General features: G+C 38.1%; 1 protein-coding gene across 3 annotated transcripts in view; it reads right to left on the minus strand.

Annotated features, from left to right (window-relative positions):
* The window catches only part of LOC123944911 (protein argonaute-4), a 41,111-nt gene that overhangs the window by 16,003 nt on the left and 6,433 nt on the right, over positions 1–18,675 (minus strand). For 2 of the 3 annotated variants that reach the window (XM_046010358.1, XM_046010351.1), the window contains exons 2-13: positions 15,835–16,000; positions 11,903–12,023; positions 9,900–10,081; positions 9,365–9,501; positions 9,133–9,267; positions 8,106–8,193; positions 5,905–6,052; positions 5,093–5,212; positions 4,841–4,969; positions 4,459–4,592; positions 3,134–3,318; positions 1,694–1,853 (exon numbers count right to left, since the gene is read on the minus strand). In XM_046010358.1, the coding sequence (XP_045866314.1) occupies positions 1,694–1,853; positions 3,134–3,318; positions 4,459–4,592; positions 4,841–4,969; positions 5,093–5,212; positions 5,905–6,052; positions 8,106–8,193; positions 9,133–9,267; positions 9,365–9,501; positions 9,900–10,081; positions 11,903–12,023; positions 15,835–16,000 (1,705 nt within the window). Of the gene's footprint in view, positions 1–1,693; positions 1,854–3,133; positions 3,319–4,458; positions 4,593–4,840; positions 4,970–5,092; positions 5,213–5,904; positions 6,053–8,105; positions 8,194–9,132; positions 9,268–9,364; positions 9,502–9,899; positions 10,082–11,902; positions 12,024–15,834; positions 16,001–18,675 lie in introns of those variants that run through there. The other variant, XM_046010366.1, reaches the window with a different exon arrangement.

Below are 18,675 nucleotides of genomic sequence, written 5' to 3' on the forward strand. Positions count from 1 at the left end.
TAGGTTGTCAGACACTGAGGTGTGCGCTCTAAATGGCTATGTTATGTTGTCTCAAATATTTGGGGTAAAATTAAATGATTTCAGATTTTAGACTAACTTCCCATATGGCGTATATACCTCATCCATCACTGATGTAGAGGTATGATTAGGATTTTGTTACCTATAAATTTTATTCAAGGGAAAATTAAGAATTGGAATATGATTGTACAAAAAGAGCAAGGCACTCAATTTCATATTCTTGTCAAGTACAGCAATCACTAATACCACAGCCCTAAACTGAACTTTTCAAATCACTTTGACATACAGAATTTCGCAGGAAAACATTTTAGAGTTAGCAAGTCAGGTATTATCTCAATAGTTAGGGAAAATACAAATTAATGAAAAGATGGAGGGGTGGCTGGGGGCGCCTGGGTGGTTCAGTGGGTTAAGCCTTTGCCTTCGGCTCAGGTCATGATCTCAGGGTCCTGGGATTGAGCCCCGCATCGGGGTCTCTGCTCAGCGGAAGCCTGCTTCCCTCTCTCTCTGCCTGCCTCTCTGCCTACTTGTGATCTCTCTCTGTCAGGTAGATAAATAAAATCTTTAAAAAAAAAAAAAAAAGATGGATAATCCAATCCAAGAAACAGGCAAAGAACTGAACAAACCCATCATAAAAGAGGATATCTAAATAGCCAATAAACATATGAAATTATGTTTAACATGATTAATCATCAGGGGAATGCAAATTAAAACCATGAGATACTATTACCCCAAACAAAATGGCTAACGTTAAAAGGACTGATACTACCAAGTGTTGGTGAGAATATGGTACAACTAGAAATCTCAATGGAAATGCAAACTGGTACAACCACTCTGGAAAACTATTTGACAGTAGCTATCAATGCTAAATCCGTGTACTTTCTATAACTTAGTAATTCTACTCTTGGATATATATCCAGGAAAAAGAGAATTTACATCCACTAAAAAGGTAGAAAAATTGTATAATGAATGTACAATAATATCCATCAATGGTAGAATAGATTGGAGGAGCCTGCCACTTCCAGAAGAGAAGCTGTTCAGTTTGTGTGGTAGGGGTGCCTGGGTGGCTCAGTCATTAAGCATCTGCTTTTGACTCAGGTCATGATCCCAGGGTCCTGGGATCAAGCCCCACATCAGGATCCTTGCTCGGTGGAAGCCTGCTTCTCCCTCTCCCACTCCCTCTGCTTGTGTTCCCTCTCTTGCTGCATCTCTCTCTGTCAAATAAATAAATATTTTTAAAAAACCATAAAATAAATAAAATAAAATTCTGTGGTATATTCATATTATGAAATAATATACAATAATGAAAATGAGTAAATTACTAGTTAATACAGTAACATGAATGAATTCCAGACACATATGGATAAACAAAATATAGACATTATATATTATATATTGTATGGTACCATTTATATGAGGTTCAAAAAGAGGCAAAACTAATCTATGGTGATAGTGGTTACCTTTGGGGGTTACCTATTGGGAGAGGTCACAAGGAAGCCTGACAGGTATTGTGCTAGATCTTCACCTGAGTAGTGGTTACATGAGTGTATACATATCTAAGAAAAAGTAATTGAGATGCATGTTTAAGATATGTGTGCTTGTGTAAATTACATTACATTTGATCTTAATAAAAACATAGGGAAAAAAAAAGTAGAAAAAACAGAGTTCAGAATCTTACCTTTGATGAGGTACAAGCACGTTGTTAATTCCCCCGAGCTTTGCATTTATCTTCAGGCAAAGGTTGGAAAGGGTCTGGGGTGAGGTCTTCACTACATTTTTTACCTGGACACACTGTGTGGCCATGCCCAGGAGGGTATCTCCAACACGTTTCACCTCCGCTACAAGGATAAATTCATTAATTAATTTAAAAATGTTTAAATATTCTCCTAATTACTAAGAGTAGAGGCAAAAATCCGCACACAAACATTCACACAGCACACTGTGCTAGATGTGGTCATTTCATCTGCTAAACCCCCAGGGCAATTTTTCCTTTTCTTCCCTCCTGCAGGCATTGAAGTTAGCCCAGTTCCTTTACTCCTGGATGCTGCTTGCCACCCCTGACTCAGTCCCTTAAGGTTACTTTTTCCACCAGACGGGTCTGGCAAAGGACTCCATCTCCCAGCTCCTCCCTCTCAGTATACAGGCCAGCTCTTTGACTTTTAAATATTTTTCTTCCACCCTCCCCCTCCTTTTCCTCTAAACACCAGAGATAAACAGACAGTAACAAAAGAAACAACTACAGAGGGTGTTGAAGACATTTTATAAAGTTCAAACAGCTGGACTGCAGTTCCTAAATCCTTTATTTAGATGATAGCCGAAAGAACTTTGTATCACTCTTGTTATAAGAGACACAAACTGAACAACTTCTCTTCTGGAAGTGGCAGGATCCCCCAATCTTCCCCACTCAGATATTCCTAAGTACTTGTCACCAAACATTCTGGTTCTTCCTGCTGTGAGGACTATGAATCTCACTGTATGCCCCATGCTCATTCCCGCTGCATTTCCTGGCCCCCATTCTCAATTCCCACAGGAAGGCTGGGAAAAGCCATGTGGCTGGTTGTGGTCAAGAAGCTGCAAGTGTTGGGTGCCTGGGTGGCTCAGTGGATTAAGCCTCTGCCTTCAGCTCAGGTCATAATATCAGGGTCCTGGGATCAAGCCCCGCATCATGCACTCTCCTCAGCAGGGAAGCTGCTTCTCTCTCTCTCTCTCTCTCTCTCTCTCTCGTTGCCTGCCTCTCTGCCTACTTGTGATCTCTCTCTGTCAAATAAATAAATAAAATCTTTAAAAAAATAAGATAAAATAAATGTTAAAAAAAAAAAAAAAAAGAAGCTGCAAATGTTAAGAACCTTCCAGAGCTCTCTTTCTTCTCTGTCATGGGGCCAGCAACTTTCCAAATACCAACTACTCTGCCAGCCTGGGTCCTGGAGTGAAAATGATATGATGGCATAGAACAGAGGCCACAGTCCACCTCAATGGACACATAGCAGAAGCAAAAAAATCAACCTTTGATGCTCTGAGCCACTGAGAGTCTGGGGTTATTTGTGATGACAGCTTAACCCAGCTTATCCTGACCTACTCATTCAAACCATCCCTCATTCAAAATTAAAGGGGTCCATACCATACACTGGTGTCTTCCCGGGCAAGATAACCACAATTAGCTGTAGGCCCACATAGGTCATTTTCAGGTGTTTGAACATGGGCTCCACACTGTCTGCACCTTGTGCGTACTTGCAGAAACATGGCTGACCCTGGATGGGCATTCCCGCATCCTTAGAGATTTTACGGAGCTGGTCAGTGAAACTCCTGTTAAAATAGAACCAGTGGCACAGTGCTTTCATTTCAGAGTACATTCCCAGAATTTATTTTCCACTAAGATACTTCTTTCAGTTCTGTACATTCTTAGCCAAAATTAAAAATAAACAAATAAACAAAGAAAAAAACCTTTAAGTGGTTGCCAAAGATGGGCTGGCAATTGTATCATGGCAATTATAATGCACAAGAATCTGTATTATTAAGCTATCAGATCATCATTTTGAATTTTTAAATAATTCTGCCTCAACTGGGCCCCAGGAACTAGGAAGAGCATGTCTGTTCAAAGATATATATATATATATATATATATATATATATATATTTTTTTTTTTTTTTTAACATTCAAGTCAGTAATTCTGAACCAAAGAAAACCGAAGTCAAAATTTCAGGTAATATGTATTTTGGTTAAGCCTGGCACAAGAATGGTTGGGTAAGCTTGTGTTCAACTGAGAACATGGAAACACAAAATCGGTATATTTAGGATTACATTCAAACTTGTACCATATTTGACTCAATAACAATATCAAAATAAATCATCACTTTAAAAAAAACAAAATTCATTGTGAAGCTTTAAATTCTGGCTATGAGAAGTGACTTTAATCTAAAGCTTTCAGAATAATTTCTTTTGTGCATTTGCCAGTATTTTGTAAGACTCCTTTCTTCCATCCAGTTCCCTTTTCCTGCCCTGATTTTTCCACCCTTCTCACTAACTTCCTTTCTATAGATAGCTGCATCTGTAAGACATGAACCAATGATCTCAGTCAGTGTGACCCTGCGGAAAACAAGCTCACTAGTAAATTATAATGATTAAAAACGGACGAGTTTTTATTTCAGCTGAAAAGATACAATTAATACCGAAGGAAGCTCCACTAAGAACAGTTTGCCAACTATCGCTGCTTAGGCCTTGTTAGTCACAGACTTTCTGCTCTAAACGTAAGGAAGCTGAGTCAGATTCTTAATGTCACTCCCAAGTTTGCCATTTACTATAATACAAGGTCTTTTTCCTGCAGCCAGATGGCATCTCTACAGGAGTTAGGGATTTAGTGCCAGTGTGCACAGCACATTCACGTCAAGATGGTATTTTCATATCTGGGAGGGATATTACTAAGCTGAAAATATGAAGATACTCACTTTAGTAAATCTTCCCTACATTGTTTCTGAGGCGCAAAACAAGCAACTGCCCAAACTTTAATTTCAATGCCAGCATAAAACTGCTTTCCTCGCATGTCCCAGACACCCTGGTTGGGTGTGGCTACCGTTTTATTCTTTAAAAAAAAAAAAAAGAAAAGAAAAGAAAAGAAACAAAAGAAAAGAGAAAAGACATTACAATCTAAGGCCATGTTAATGTTGATGAGGGGATAAACAAAACTGTATTTGGAATTAGCCAAAAGACAAAAAGCAGTAAGGAGCAAAACTATGGGTAAATTCGGTGTGGTGTAGCGGAGAAACCCTGGATTATTCTCTTGTTGACTGGTTGTTGGAAGGAGCTTGCTGAATGAAATAAAAAGCTTACCCGGCCTCCGTATTGCAGCATTGGTGCTGGAAGTACCCTGCCTGTGAGCTCTGTCATTTCATTGTGGACAACAATACCAAATTCTTTAAGGTATGGATCCGGTCCACCCACCATGCTGTTACTCTTCACCTAAAGAACAGGAAAGCCTGCGTATATAAAAACCAAAGAGTAACTGTGTCCCACCAGGAGTTTTCTATTGTCTTGTTTTCTCATCTGAAAGCTAGCATATCGTGAAGACTACGCCTTACTGACCAGTCTACTGATTTCTTCCTGTCTGTCAGGAGCCGATCTTGCTGTAGCTTTGATCATTGTAGAAGTCTGATTGTCTGTGAGCTTCTTTATACATCGCTGTCCTGCCACGATATTACAAACCTACAGAGAGGCAAAGAGAAATTCGTTTGTGTAATGGGTTTCTGTAAAGTAAGCCTTTGCTAAACTGTATCTTACCTCTTCGATTCCCCAAAACATGAAAATGTTATTACCTAGTGAAGCTATCTGCCTAAAATATTTTATTCATTTTTTAAAAGATTCATTTATTCATTTGAGAGAGAGCGAGCAAGAACATGCAAAGTGGGGGAGGGGCAGAGGAGGAGGGAGAGAAGGAGACTCCCTGCTGAGCCAGGAGGCCAGTGCAGGGCTGGATTCCTCAAACCCAAGTTCATGACCCGATCTGAAACCAAGAGTCAGACACTCAATGGGCTGAGCCACCCAGGTGCCCCTGCTCAAAATATTTTAAAAATTTATACTAAATTCTACTACTAGTTTAGAACATGATTTTTTCTTTTTTTTTTTTTAAGATTTTATTTATTTATTTGACAGACAGAGATCACAAGTAGGCAGAGAGGCAGGCAGAGAGAGGAGGAAGCAGGTTCCCCATGAGCAGAGAGCCCTATGTGGGGCTCGATCCCAGGACCCTGAGATCATGACCTGAGCCAAAGGCAGAGGCTTTAACCCACTGAGCCACCCAGGCACCCCAGAACGTGATTTTTTTTTTTTTTAACTCATTTTTTTAACTCATTCAAGAGATTGGCAGATTCGGGAAAAGAAAATTCAGTTTAGCTTACCTCAAGTGGCAAATATGTATGTTTTTGTTCTTGTCCCACTTGGAGACAGGGAAGATGGGGGTATTTCAGCTGCAGACTATACTTCTGCTTAAAGTACTGAGCTACTGTACATTCCATAGCTTGCCCATTTTCTAGCTGTAAAGGAAAACTATGGGAGAGAATATCTCTTTAGAAATGTCTTTAAGTTCTTTTTTTCTTAAACAAACAAACAAACAAAAGCCTAACATTTTCTACCTTGATCAGTCACTTAAAAAACAAAGGTCAATCTTTATTTGACCAGTTTCACTTAAGACATTTAGTATTTAATGAGAAAAGTGATTCTTGGAATTTTCCATGTCTGTTGAAGCTAGGATGAGAAAAATATTAAATTAAAGCTTAAAAAGAAGTTAAAACAAGAAGAAGCTGCAGAACTGGAAAATACAAACTCAGTAGAGGTCAGTTAACACCTACAGATACATATATAATCTCTAGCTGGCTTCCTACAAAATTGTTTTTTTTAAAGATTTTATTTATTTATTTGACAGACAGAGATCACAAGTTGCAGAGAGGCAGGCAGAGAGAGAGAAGGAAGCAGGCTCCCTGTCCAGCAGAGAGCCCAATGCAGGGCTCAATCCCAGGACCCTGAGATCATGACCTGAGCCGAAGGCAGAGGCTTTAACCCACTGAGCCACCCAGGCGCCTCTCCTACAAATTATTTAAAATCAAATAAGGACTTGGGATCATCCACATAGGAGTTTTATTTGCTTAAGAGAACTTTTTATAAAATGAGTGTAACAGTTATTGGGGCCACATTTCCAGATCCCCAAACCAGGAAAAATATATGTGGATTTAGAGGCAATGAGACCAAACACATGAAACTCAGATTGTGCCAGGATATTTGCCATAAACTAGAGAACATGATTTAAGAGATTCTCTTTCTTTGGCTCTTTCAGGGGGCAAATTATCTTAAATACTTGGTACAGTAATAACTTTAATACTTGGTACAGTAATACTTAAATACTTGGTACTACTGTACTACTACTACTAACTTTAACTGGCTTTAACTGTTATAGCCCCACAAAATAACAATGTAGCAAGGATTATCTAAGTGATATTTAAAACTACGTGCTTTCAATTTTCATGCAAAGATTATCTAAATCTATAAGTATAATTATTTTTACAGGGCTATGTAAAGTAATTAACGAAAAAGATAAAGTTCTTGAAACAAAAGCTACACTTTTCAATAGTGATTTCATAAGGCTTCGGTAATGTTTTTCCTCCTAGAGAATGAAGTCAATAGTATAATATGAAGAATACATGGACTATCACCTTATAACTCTTAAGAAATTCACATCAGGTGCCTATGGGTTCATACTGATGAATTTATTCAAATCATACTGAATTAATATACCCCATTTATCCAGAGTTCACCCCAAAACTTCTACTATCTAGAACAAAGACTTCCCGATGATTTTGACATACACTAAAGTTTAAAAATCAAGAAACGTGGAACTAAAACAAAGTCAGACTAGAATATAAACAAACAAACCAAAGGCTTCTCTCTAACCAAAACAATGTAAAGTTTATATACGTAAGTTCATGTTCTTTACTCGGAGGAGCCAATATTTATTTATGTCAGACATCAGTTTAAAGATCTTGATTATAAGAACAAAACTTACATCTATGGTAAATAAAAGCATTTCATGTATATTTTCTCATTTTGCATAATTCACAGTGGATTAGAAGTTGGGTGATTGGAAAAAAGACTGGAAAATGGAAATGAGTAGCTGCTAGAGGCATGCCATACATACTGGCAGCTGGAAGGAGTGGCTACAAAAAGAGAAAAATCCAAACAAAACACAAAGCAGTATCTTCTCATGACAGCCTTATATGACTTACAGGACTTAACAGATCCTTTGAGACATGCGTTGAGAATATAACAGTATAATAAATGATGCTTATAATGATGACTCTGCATTATTATATAAAAGTTGATCTGTGTTTGGCACCCTTTGTTTAAGAGGGGAAATGAATCAAGACAAGAAATATGTTTTTTAAATGTCTCCATCAAAAATATTTAAAACATTTTTTAAAGCTCTGGTTAAAAGTGATGATCTCAGTGATTTTGAAATTTGCAATATGGAATACCATTTTCTCAAATCATAGCAGCTTCTTCTGTTACCAAAAATATAACAGTATCATTTTAGATGTGGTTAACATACGTTTGATGACTGGCTGGTCGTCTAGTCACATTACAAACTCGATATTTTCGTTTCATCTGTCCACAGTGGGTCACCTCAACTTTAAGACCTGAAGTTAAAAAAAAAAAAAAAAAAAAGGTCAAAACAAAACATCAGGTATTAATTAAAATCACAGTGACAAAAACAGGTTCAAATGTCTTCAGAAAAGCGCCACATTGCACAGGGCAAAAGTTGCAAGGATAAGAGGACAATTTCATCACGTATAGGCAAAAAGTCTCAGCTAAGAAGAAAAACTTAGGACCCAGATGATTTAAATTGTGCAACCTACATAAATTTATTAATTTGTTCAATAAATATCTCCTAAATACCAACAATTCTGGTAATTATTATGAGGTCTAGGGAGAGCCCTAAGGAAGTTTATATTGTAGTGAGAGAAGATAGCTAATAACAAAAAGAACATGGGACGCCTGGGTGGCTCAGTTGGTTGGACGACTGCCTTCGGCTCAGGTCATGATCCCGGAGTCTCGGGATCGAGTCCCGCATCGGGCTCCCAGCTCCACGGGGAGTCTGCTTCTCCCTCTGACCTTCTCCTTGCTCGTGCTCTCTCTCACTGTCTCTCTCTCAAATAAATAGATAAAATCTTAAAAAAAAAAAAAAAGGAAATTTAAAAAAGAACAGAAATTCCAGAGGAGAATAAACTTGTGTTATTTTATTAAAATGTAAGTTTGAAAAATAATAATATACACAAATAGAATAAAATGTGTTTTTAAGTGGGTAAAGGGTAAGAATGCTTGATGTGTGCCAGCTCCTGGATGAGAAGCTTTATACATCTAATTGCATTTAATTCTCACAACAAACGTAAAGATATACATTATTTTCTTTACCTTAGAGATGAATAAATTAAGACTCATGGCAGTTAAGTAACTAGACCAAGGTCCCACTTATAGAACTGGCTGGGATGGAAACCCACATGTGTTTGACTCCAAGACCCTGCTCCTTGCACCACACTGAGCCACCTTGTTGAAACTCCTGTAATGCAAATACCTACCTCTGATTTCTTTGGTAAACTTGACACGCTGGGAATCTGTTAAAGGTTTGGTCTGTTCATTGATGTTCTGAATGTCTAAAACTTCACACATGAACTCGATGATAGGCTGAGCCCGGTAGAAAGCAGTTGCAGACACTAACAAACAGAGAGGACGGATACTTAGCTTCAGTTCAGAGAAAGGGAAAGCACCAAAAAAACTGGCCGAAAGAGTGAAAAGAGAATTCTATCATACCGTCAATATTGAGCATCATATTCCACATAGCAGGTCTCACAGACTGATGAAAGCCAAACCAAACCTCTCTGCCCCCTCCCAGAGGGTGGTAGTAACCTTCAGGAGGTGAGAAAAAAGAACGACCCACCGGAGTGTACCTGAAGAAATGAGTTTGCATGTTTCACCAACAAAAACTTGAAAGGTCTTTCATTTCACACTCAACTTTATTTATTTTTTTAATTTTTAAAGATCCTATTTTTTTATTTGACAGAGATCACAAGTAGACAGAGAGGCAGGCAGAGAGAGAGGGGGAACCAGGCTACCTGCTGAGCAGAGAGCCTGATGTGGGGCTCCATCCCAGGACCCTGAGATCATGACTTGAGCCGAAGGCAGAGGCTTTACCCACTGAGCCACCCAGGTGCCCTTACTCTCAACTTTATAAACAAACTCGAAACCAAGTTTGAACTGAATTATGCAGAAACTTTTCAATGGCTCCAATGCAACCTACCGAAAAAATGTGACATTTGTGGGAATGGACTCGAACTAAGGTACTAACCTCATTGAGGGAAGATGTCTTGTGATAACATCAAGTGCTTGTACTGAGTCATCTGGGACTTCATTCAAGTGCCCAGCCAAAGCTTCTAAAAGCAACTGAAGGCTCACAACTGATACCCACTGAACAGACACTTTAAAGGTTTGGTCTTTACCCTCACCTGGAAGGGTCACTTCCATATCAACCTAAGGGAAAAAAAAAATCATAGCTACATATATTTATTGAGTATGAAAGAAAGATTCCAGGAATATTCAACATAGTATATTCATAAGGATATTTATTTTAAGAATTTCTGTAATTATAAAACATTGGAAACAACCTAAGTGCCCATCAAGAGGGGAATAATATCATATTAACTATTGTGCAATAGTTTGAAACTAAGGTGAATGTTGTAATGTGGATGAACTTTGAAAACATTATGCTAAGTGAAATAAGCCAGACGCAAAGGGAAAAATACTGTATGATTCCACTTGAAGTACTTAGAACAGTCAAATTCATAGGGACAGAAAGACGGAGGGGCAGAAGGAGAGGGAGAGAGAGAATCTTAACAAGGCTCTATGCACAGTACAGAGTCCAACACGGGGCTTGATCTCACAACCCTGAGATCATGACCTGAGCCGAAATCAAGAGTCGAATGCTTAACCGACCAATCCACCCAGGTGTCCCAAGACCTAAGGTAGAATAGTGGATACCAGGAACTGGGGGAAGGGGACAGGAGAAATTAATGCATAGTGGGTATGTACTTTCATTTTGGGATGATAAAAAAAGTTTTGAGGTCGATAGTGGCAATGATGGCACAACAATGTGAATATACTATATGTCGCTAAATGGTACACTTAACAATGGCTAAAATAGTAAATTCTATGTTATGCATACTTTACCACAATAAAAAAGAATTTGAATTAAATAAGTAATGAGATATTTAAATGTACAGAAATGGAAAGATCTCCCAGACATATTGTTAAATGAAAAAGCAAATCCTAGAATGATATGCAAACAAATAAGAATACACATAGCCGGGGTGCCTGGGTGGCTCAGTGGATTAAGCCGCTGCCTTCAGCTCGGGTCATGATCTCAGGGTCCTGGGATCGAGCCCCGCATGGGGCTCTCTGCTCCGTGGGGAGTCTGCTTCCTCCTCTCTCTCTGCCTGCCTCTCTGCCTACTTGTGATCTCTCTCTCTGTCAAATAAATAAATAAAATCTTAAAAAAAAAAAGAACACACATAACCATATGCATAAATAGCTAATGCACATAAAAATATATGAAAGGATATGTACTGAACTATTAGAGTTGTTTCCTTGAAAAAGGAAAATGGGGTTAGGGGATGCAGGCAGGTAGGGAGACAGGAAATCACAATATTTCTTGATGTCTAAGTAAGTTTATAATAAGTGTATGTTTATATATTGCTTTTCAAATTTAAAAACTAAACTTGTAAAAGAAAAAGTTATTGTGGTATTGTGAATATTTTCCTAAGTGGGTTTTAGATAATTTTCTATAATCTATAAAATTCCATTGTTCAGATTCACATAGCAAATACATTAGCAATGTGAAACACCTGGAATATATGTAATCAACCTAATCTAATCTAACTCAAATAATCACACTCAACCTAAATTCTAATACTAATCTCATCTTCAATTATTGATTAACTAAGGGACAAGAGAATATGGACATAGTAACAAATCTATCATCACTATGTGAAACAACTCTAAGAATTAAGTTATTATTAGAAAGGGAGACTTTTTTTAAAAAAAGATTTTGTTTATTTATTTGACAGAGATCACAAGTAGGCAGAGAGGCAGGCGTTGAGGGGTGGGGGGAAGCAGGCCCCCCGCTGAGCAGAGAGCCTGGTGTGGGGCCCAATCCCAGGACCCTGAGATCATGACCTGAGCTGAAGGCAGAGGCTTTAACCCACTGAGCCACCCAGGCACCCCTAGAAAGGGAGACACTTTTGTCCTATGTAAATGATCTAAGTCTAGAATGCATTTCTGGTCCTTAACACTTACCCTATCCCGTCCAATTGGCAGTGGATGTGCTGTGTACATGTTTCTTTTGCCATCATAGCCAGGCTGCCGGTCACCAAATATCTGCATCTTGAAGTGCCGCACCATTGTATCTACTACCTCTCTTAACAATAATGGAGAGAGTGGCAGTTAGCTTTGAGAAATGGCAAGGAGTAAGGAAACTATCACCATACCTTAATCACCTAAACTGAGTTCAAAATTACTTGGAAAAAGTAAGAGTTATAGTTATAATTGTCTTCAGTAATTAAAAAAGTAGTTAACAACGGTCAAGTAAAGAAAGGTAGCAACAGGTGAACAAAAGCAGCTATGAGATGAAAAGAAAAGCAGGGACTAAAAAGAGAGCATAACTTTTATGGCACCCTATCAAACTCTTGCCTTTCATAATCCTCTCCCATGACAAATATAGCCTTACGAGAATAACCTATCTTAGGTATCTGAGTTTGGCATGAATATTCATAATTGAATCATGATAAATTTGTTAGCAAATAAACATTCTTATTCAAGTATCATGGTTTCAGAAAAGAGAGTAGGCAAAAATCAAGAAATGTGAGGGCCAGTAAATTCAAGATGCATCATACTCAAAGTAATGTCAATCCCTCTGCCTAATGCTGGTAATTTATTATTCTTCAAACTGTCTTGTTTTATCCCAAAGTGCTCCTGGAGCAGTGTAGAGAAGGAAATGTAAAATATCGTCATTCCATAAAGATTACCAATGTAGTTTCTTTCTAGAATGAATGCCCTTCCCTCAATCAAGCATGCAAAGCTTTACCTAAGTGTTCTTGTGTACATATCAGACCACACCGTGTGCAGGCTCTGAAGTAAAGGCAGCTGCAGAGTAACTAGAGTATATGGTTTAAGATGGACAGATCTGAGTCTGTGAGATGTGGAATGCTAGAGTTAATGAAAACTGAATCTCACCAATGTTTGGTGAGTGCTACATGCGGAAACTATATCTTAAAAGCCAGGATATATCACAACTACCTAAGGCATTAATATTCTGCAAATAAAACCCATGAAAAGATACACATTTATAAACCAAATCACACAACTGAAGAAAATTGATGGAAAAATGTAATATCGTGTATTACTAATTTAAAAAAACTATCTCAAGAATAATACATTTTCATATTAGAAGGGTAATTTCTCATCTTATATTCTTAAATTACAACCATAAGTAGTTTTATAGTGAAGAGATATTTTCGCCTCTGTTCTCACCTAATCTTTGTGAGACAAATAGGCTGATGATTACTGTCTTCAGAGTAAAAAGAAAAAAAAAATCAGAATAAGCAAGTGATCTGCTCCTTGTCACACAGTGATTAATTGGCAGAGCTGCATGACCTTGGACAAGTTACTGAATCTTCCATTATCTGTTTCTTTTCATTTGTAAAATTATAATAATCATAATAGCTAACATACAAGTTTGTTATATTAAGTGAATAAAGACACATAAAAATTTAGAACAATGCTGGTCACACAGTAAGCCCACTTACGCTCTGCTGTGTTCATGGGTATGACTCCAAGAATTCTTCTCTTTTCTGAATTATACATTTTTTCCTCTTTATTAGATTATTTCCTTCAGCATACAGATATGGTATAGTTTCTCTCATCTTCAAAAAAATTAAATTTCCCTGACCTGACTTTCTCATTTGAACATCTCTGTTCCCCTTTGTGTCAAAATCTCTTAAAGGAGTTGTCTCTAATTGCTCTTCTTCTAACTCTCTTAAACCTTCTCCACCTTCCCCTACCAAAACTATTCTTACCAAGGTCCCCAGTAGGTCCCACAGTGCTAAATTCAGTGCTTCTTGGACATAAGGTAATAAACTCTTCCAACTTAACACATCTTGCCTTGCCTCCTTGCTCTGTCCTGGTTCTCTAACCCAGTGCCATGCCAGTCTCCTGTCTAATAAGCATCATCTCCCTAATTTAAAAATATTGGGGTGCCCCAGGACTCAGTCTTGGAGTCTTTTCTCTAACTACATTTACTTCCCATATAATCTTACCCAGTTCATGGCTTTACTACCCATATGGTGATGACTCTCTCTCTTTTTTTAAGATTTTTCTTATTTATTTGACAGACAGAGATCACAAGTAGGCAGAGAGGCAGGCAGAGAGAGAGGGGGAAGCAGGCTCCCTGCTGAGCAGAGAGCCCGATGTGGGGCTTGATCCCAGGACCCTGGGATCATGACCTGAGCCAAAGGCAGGGGCTTTAACCCACTGAGCCACCCAGGCGCCCCTGGTGATGACTCTCAAATATTTGTCTCTAGCGTAGATAGTTCCCCTGAATCCAACCTCATCTGTTCAACTCCCCACCCCCCACTCAACAGCTCCACTAGGATCTGCCAGCCCTGCTGACTTCTCCTATAGTTCTCCCCATCCCAATAAATGGCAACTCCATTTTTCCACTTGCATAGGACAAAAACCCTGGGATTGATCCTGACTCATTTCTTCCCTCATACCCTATGTTCTATCCATCAGCACATCTTGTGGACACCACCTCCAAAAATTATTAAAAATATTTCAGTGGACCCCTCACATCCATTCTCTATATTCTTTCCCTGGTTTATTTTTCTACATAGCACTTATCACCAACTAACATGTAATATGTTTTGTTTTCTTATTGATTGATTTTTGGTCTTCTCCCCTATTTGAATATAAGCTCCTCAAGAGCAGAAATTTTTGCATTTTTTGTTCATGTTGTATTCCCAGGGCATAGAACAATACCTGGTACATAGTAAGCACTCAATAAAATATTTATTGAATGGATTAATATTAGCCATTAATACCACTTCTATTACAATTGATCTCAGTTATACAACAGCCAAGCAATTATGGGCTTGCATGAGATTAAACTGTACCAGAAAGCCATATTATTGATTTATAACGAGAAACAAAAATCGAGCAGCATAAAATATTGCACTTGACAACAGGGGCATTTTTAGAAAAGCAAGAATCCTAATATTAAGGATGATGTAACTATCATGACATGAAAACAGAGAAAAGGTAAGCAGGTGTTCTTAGCATTATAAAAATATCTACGGGGCGCCTGGTTGGCTCAGTGGATTAAGCCGCTGCCTTCTGCTCAGGTCATGATCTCAGGGTCCTGGGATCGAGCCCCGCATCGGGTTCTCTGCTCTGCAGGGAGCCTGCTTCCTCCTCTCTCTCTGCCTACTAGTGATCTCTCTCTCTCTGTCAAATAAATAAATAAAATCTTAAAAAAAAAATATCTACTACAGGACTACGTCTTCACACTTGGTAAATTCCTGCCACACAGACCACAAGCCTTGAATTGTCTCATCCAGACCCCTCTTGGGTAATGTCAGATTTAACAGAGCTTCTCTCTGAGCTTACTTTTTTCAATATTCCAAAATGATTCTTCTGCCTTTACACTTACATTTTTCTCATATCAGATACTAACACTTAATAATAAAATTTGAATTTACAGATAGTTTTTTAAAGAGATTTTAAGTAATTTCTACATCCAACATGGGGCTCAAACTCACAACCTTGAGATCAAGAGTTGCATGCTCCATCAACTGAGCCAGCCCCTGAACTTTCAGATAGTTCTAATTTCCCAGACACTAATGCTTCACCTATTTTTATTTATTTTATTATTTAAATTTCTGCTACCATTGGACAACAAGAGTGACCTTCTCCTTCATTCAATAAGTATTCACTTAAAGAACAATGACGTATCCAGCACTGTGCGACGATCTCCGGAGTAACCTTGTATGAGACAACAAAGCTGCTATCGAGAAACTTACCATCTTAGAAAACAAAGCCTACATGGAAAGAATTTAGAGAACAATATGATACATAATAAATATGCATTTGTATGCACTTAATGCATATATAAATATATATAATGCATTTATATGCATTTAAATATACATAAGTCTACTTTTTCTGATACCTACCTGTTGACTCTCCGAGGTCGTTTTTCTGGTTTAATATCTACATCATAGTGATACACATCTATTTTAGGAATCTGAACCTGAAAATGATTGGCTAACAGTCGAATTGGTTTTCCAACAGTTCCAAGGCCAGGGCGACGAGGTGGTTGAAACAGGCTGGTTGGAGGTCCTGAAGAGATTGAAAGACATTTGATGTGCTATTTGGTTGTAAAGCATAATATTCCCTTCATGATCATGATGATGATAACAAAAATAGATATAATTATTGAGATCTTATTATTCACTGAACATACTCTGATACAAAGAGTCTGTGGTATATTTTAACCCAGGGTTTTCTAGATTTCTAAATATTTTGCCATGTGGCTATCATTTTGAATCTGGGGAATATTAAAATTATATAAACGGCATAGGGGCGCCTGGGTGGCTCAGTGGGTTAAAGCCTCTGCCTTCGGCTCGGGTCGTGATCCCAGGGTCCTGGGATCGAGCCCCGCATCGGGCTCTCTGCTCAGCGGGGAGCCTGCTTCCCTTCCTCTCTCTCTGGCTGCCTCTCTGCCTACCTATGATCTCTGTCTGTCAAATGAATAAATAAAATCTTTAAAAAAAATTATATAAACAGCATGATGAACTCCTCTCAGATATAGACTACTGTAGAAAATCTCTTAGAAGTATTAGTAGATCTACAGCTAGGCTTACAAATTTATATGCATTTTTTAAAAGATTTTATTTTTAAGTAATCTCTCGAGCCAATGTGGGGCTCAAACTTACAACCCCGAGATCAAGAGTTTCATGCTACACTGATGGCATCAGTCAGGTGCCCCCAAATTATGTGTATTTTAAAATAAAACCATCTCTAAGCTCTAGGGACTATCACCATGCTCAGGTTGGAGAAGATCCAATAATCCTTCACAAACTAGTTTACATTATTATAATTTGTACAGACAAGAGCAGATTAACAGTAGCTATATGTTTATTAATTTACTTGCTAATTTAGATGGTGAAACAATATCAATAATGCTAGACTTTACAGTGTATAACCTAATGTTTGTAGAATCTGGACAATGTGACATTTCTGGATCATAATGTCTAGCTTATTTATTCACTTATTACACGTCTAACCTGTGCTGTAGATTCTGGAAAAAGAGCTCTTACCTTCAAAGAACTTACAGTTCAGACCAGTGTTTTTCAACCTGGGAGAGATATTGTCCTCCAGGAAACATTTGACAAATGTTTGGAGACATTTTTGGTTGTCACCACTCAGAGGGAGCTATTGACATATAGTGGGTGGGAGCCAGGGATAGAGCTAAACATCCTACAGTGCACAAGACAGCCCCCCTACAACAAAGTATCTGTCCAAAATATCAATAGTGTTGACCGTGAGAAACCCTGGTCTAGAAAGAGCAGTCATTCCAAATTATTCCATTGATGCTTCATAAAATAGTCCACAAAAAGAAAGGATTCCATAAGCTAAAGAAACTGCATATTCTCTCCCCTTCTCAAAATTCCAATGTACATTATCATACTAAATTCTCTAGTAATTTTTTTTTTTTAAAGATCTTATTTATTTGACAGAGAGAGACACAGAGAGAGAGGGAACACAAGGGAGGGAAGTGGGAGAGGGAGAAGCAGGCTTCCTGCTGAGCAGGGAGCGGGATGTGGGCCTTGATCCCAGGACCCTGGGATCATGACCTGAGCTGAAGGCCGATGCTTAACGTCTAAGCCACCCAGGGGCCCTCTAGTAAGTTTTATAATAAATAAATCTGTTTAATCATTTACCCAACTTATTTTCCCCCTCAACTCTCTCTTTTTAGAATCAAATATCTGCCAATATTCAGGAGATAAGGATTGAGGAAACACAGACTGGGAAATATTTGATTCTAGAAAACCTTACTTCTTTCTGATGATAATGTCAAGTAGACAATGGCCTAAAAAATAAACATCTTTTCTGTTATGAATAGGTGTTGAGTAAATTACAGTGATCACAGTGGAAAGTTATAACAGGTTCTTACTGCTATGGCATTTTGCCAAGAACAAAGGCAATTCACTACGGAGAGAAAACTTTGAAGTAAGAAGCTATTCTGGTCCAACATCACTTAGGAAAATCAAAGCAAACACTTTAATGAGATGTGTGTTGACAGATCTCCATAAACTAATTCTTAAAGTTATGGAAAATCTCACATATTAAATTCATTGTTCAATCTTTCCCTAAATTCTACTCATCCTTCAAAACTCAGGTTAGGTTTTACTTCCTTTCTGGAAGTCTTGCAGACTGGAAGATGCATCCTTGGTATACCCAAGATCCTCTGTACAAGGGAACACTTAGCACATGCACACAGAAATGACATTTAATTATTGTCTCATTCACCAGCCTATAAATTCTTAGAAGAAATGGCTCTTTTGTTCATTGTTATCTCAATACCTCATCAAGGACTAGCACATTGTAGGAGTTCAATAAAGGTTGAATTGAAAAATATAGGCATACCTTATTTAATTGCACTTTGCTTTATTGTGCTTTGCAGATACTGCATTTTTTACAAATTGAAGGTCTGTGGCAATCCTGCATTGAGCAAGACCATTGGTGCTATTTTCAAACAGCATTTGGTCATTTCATGTCTCTATGTCACATTTTGGTAATTCTCCCAATATTTGAAACGTTTTCATTATTATTATATTTGTTATGGTGATCTGTGATCAAAGATCCTTGAGTTGCTATTGTAAATGTTTTGCGGTGCCATGAACTGCACCCATATGAGACAATAAACTTAACCCATAAATGTTTTGTGTTCTGACTGTGCCACTGACTGGCCACTTCCCTCTCTTCCTCTCTGTGAGCATCCCTATTCCCTG

Source organism: Meles meles, chromosome 1 (assembly GCF_922984935.1).
Source record: "Meles meles chromosome 1, mMelMel3.1 paternal haplotype, whole genome shotgun sequence".
Classification (NCBI taxonomy): domain Eukaryota; kingdom Metazoa; phylum Chordata; class Mammalia; order Carnivora; family Mustelidae; genus Meles; species Meles meles.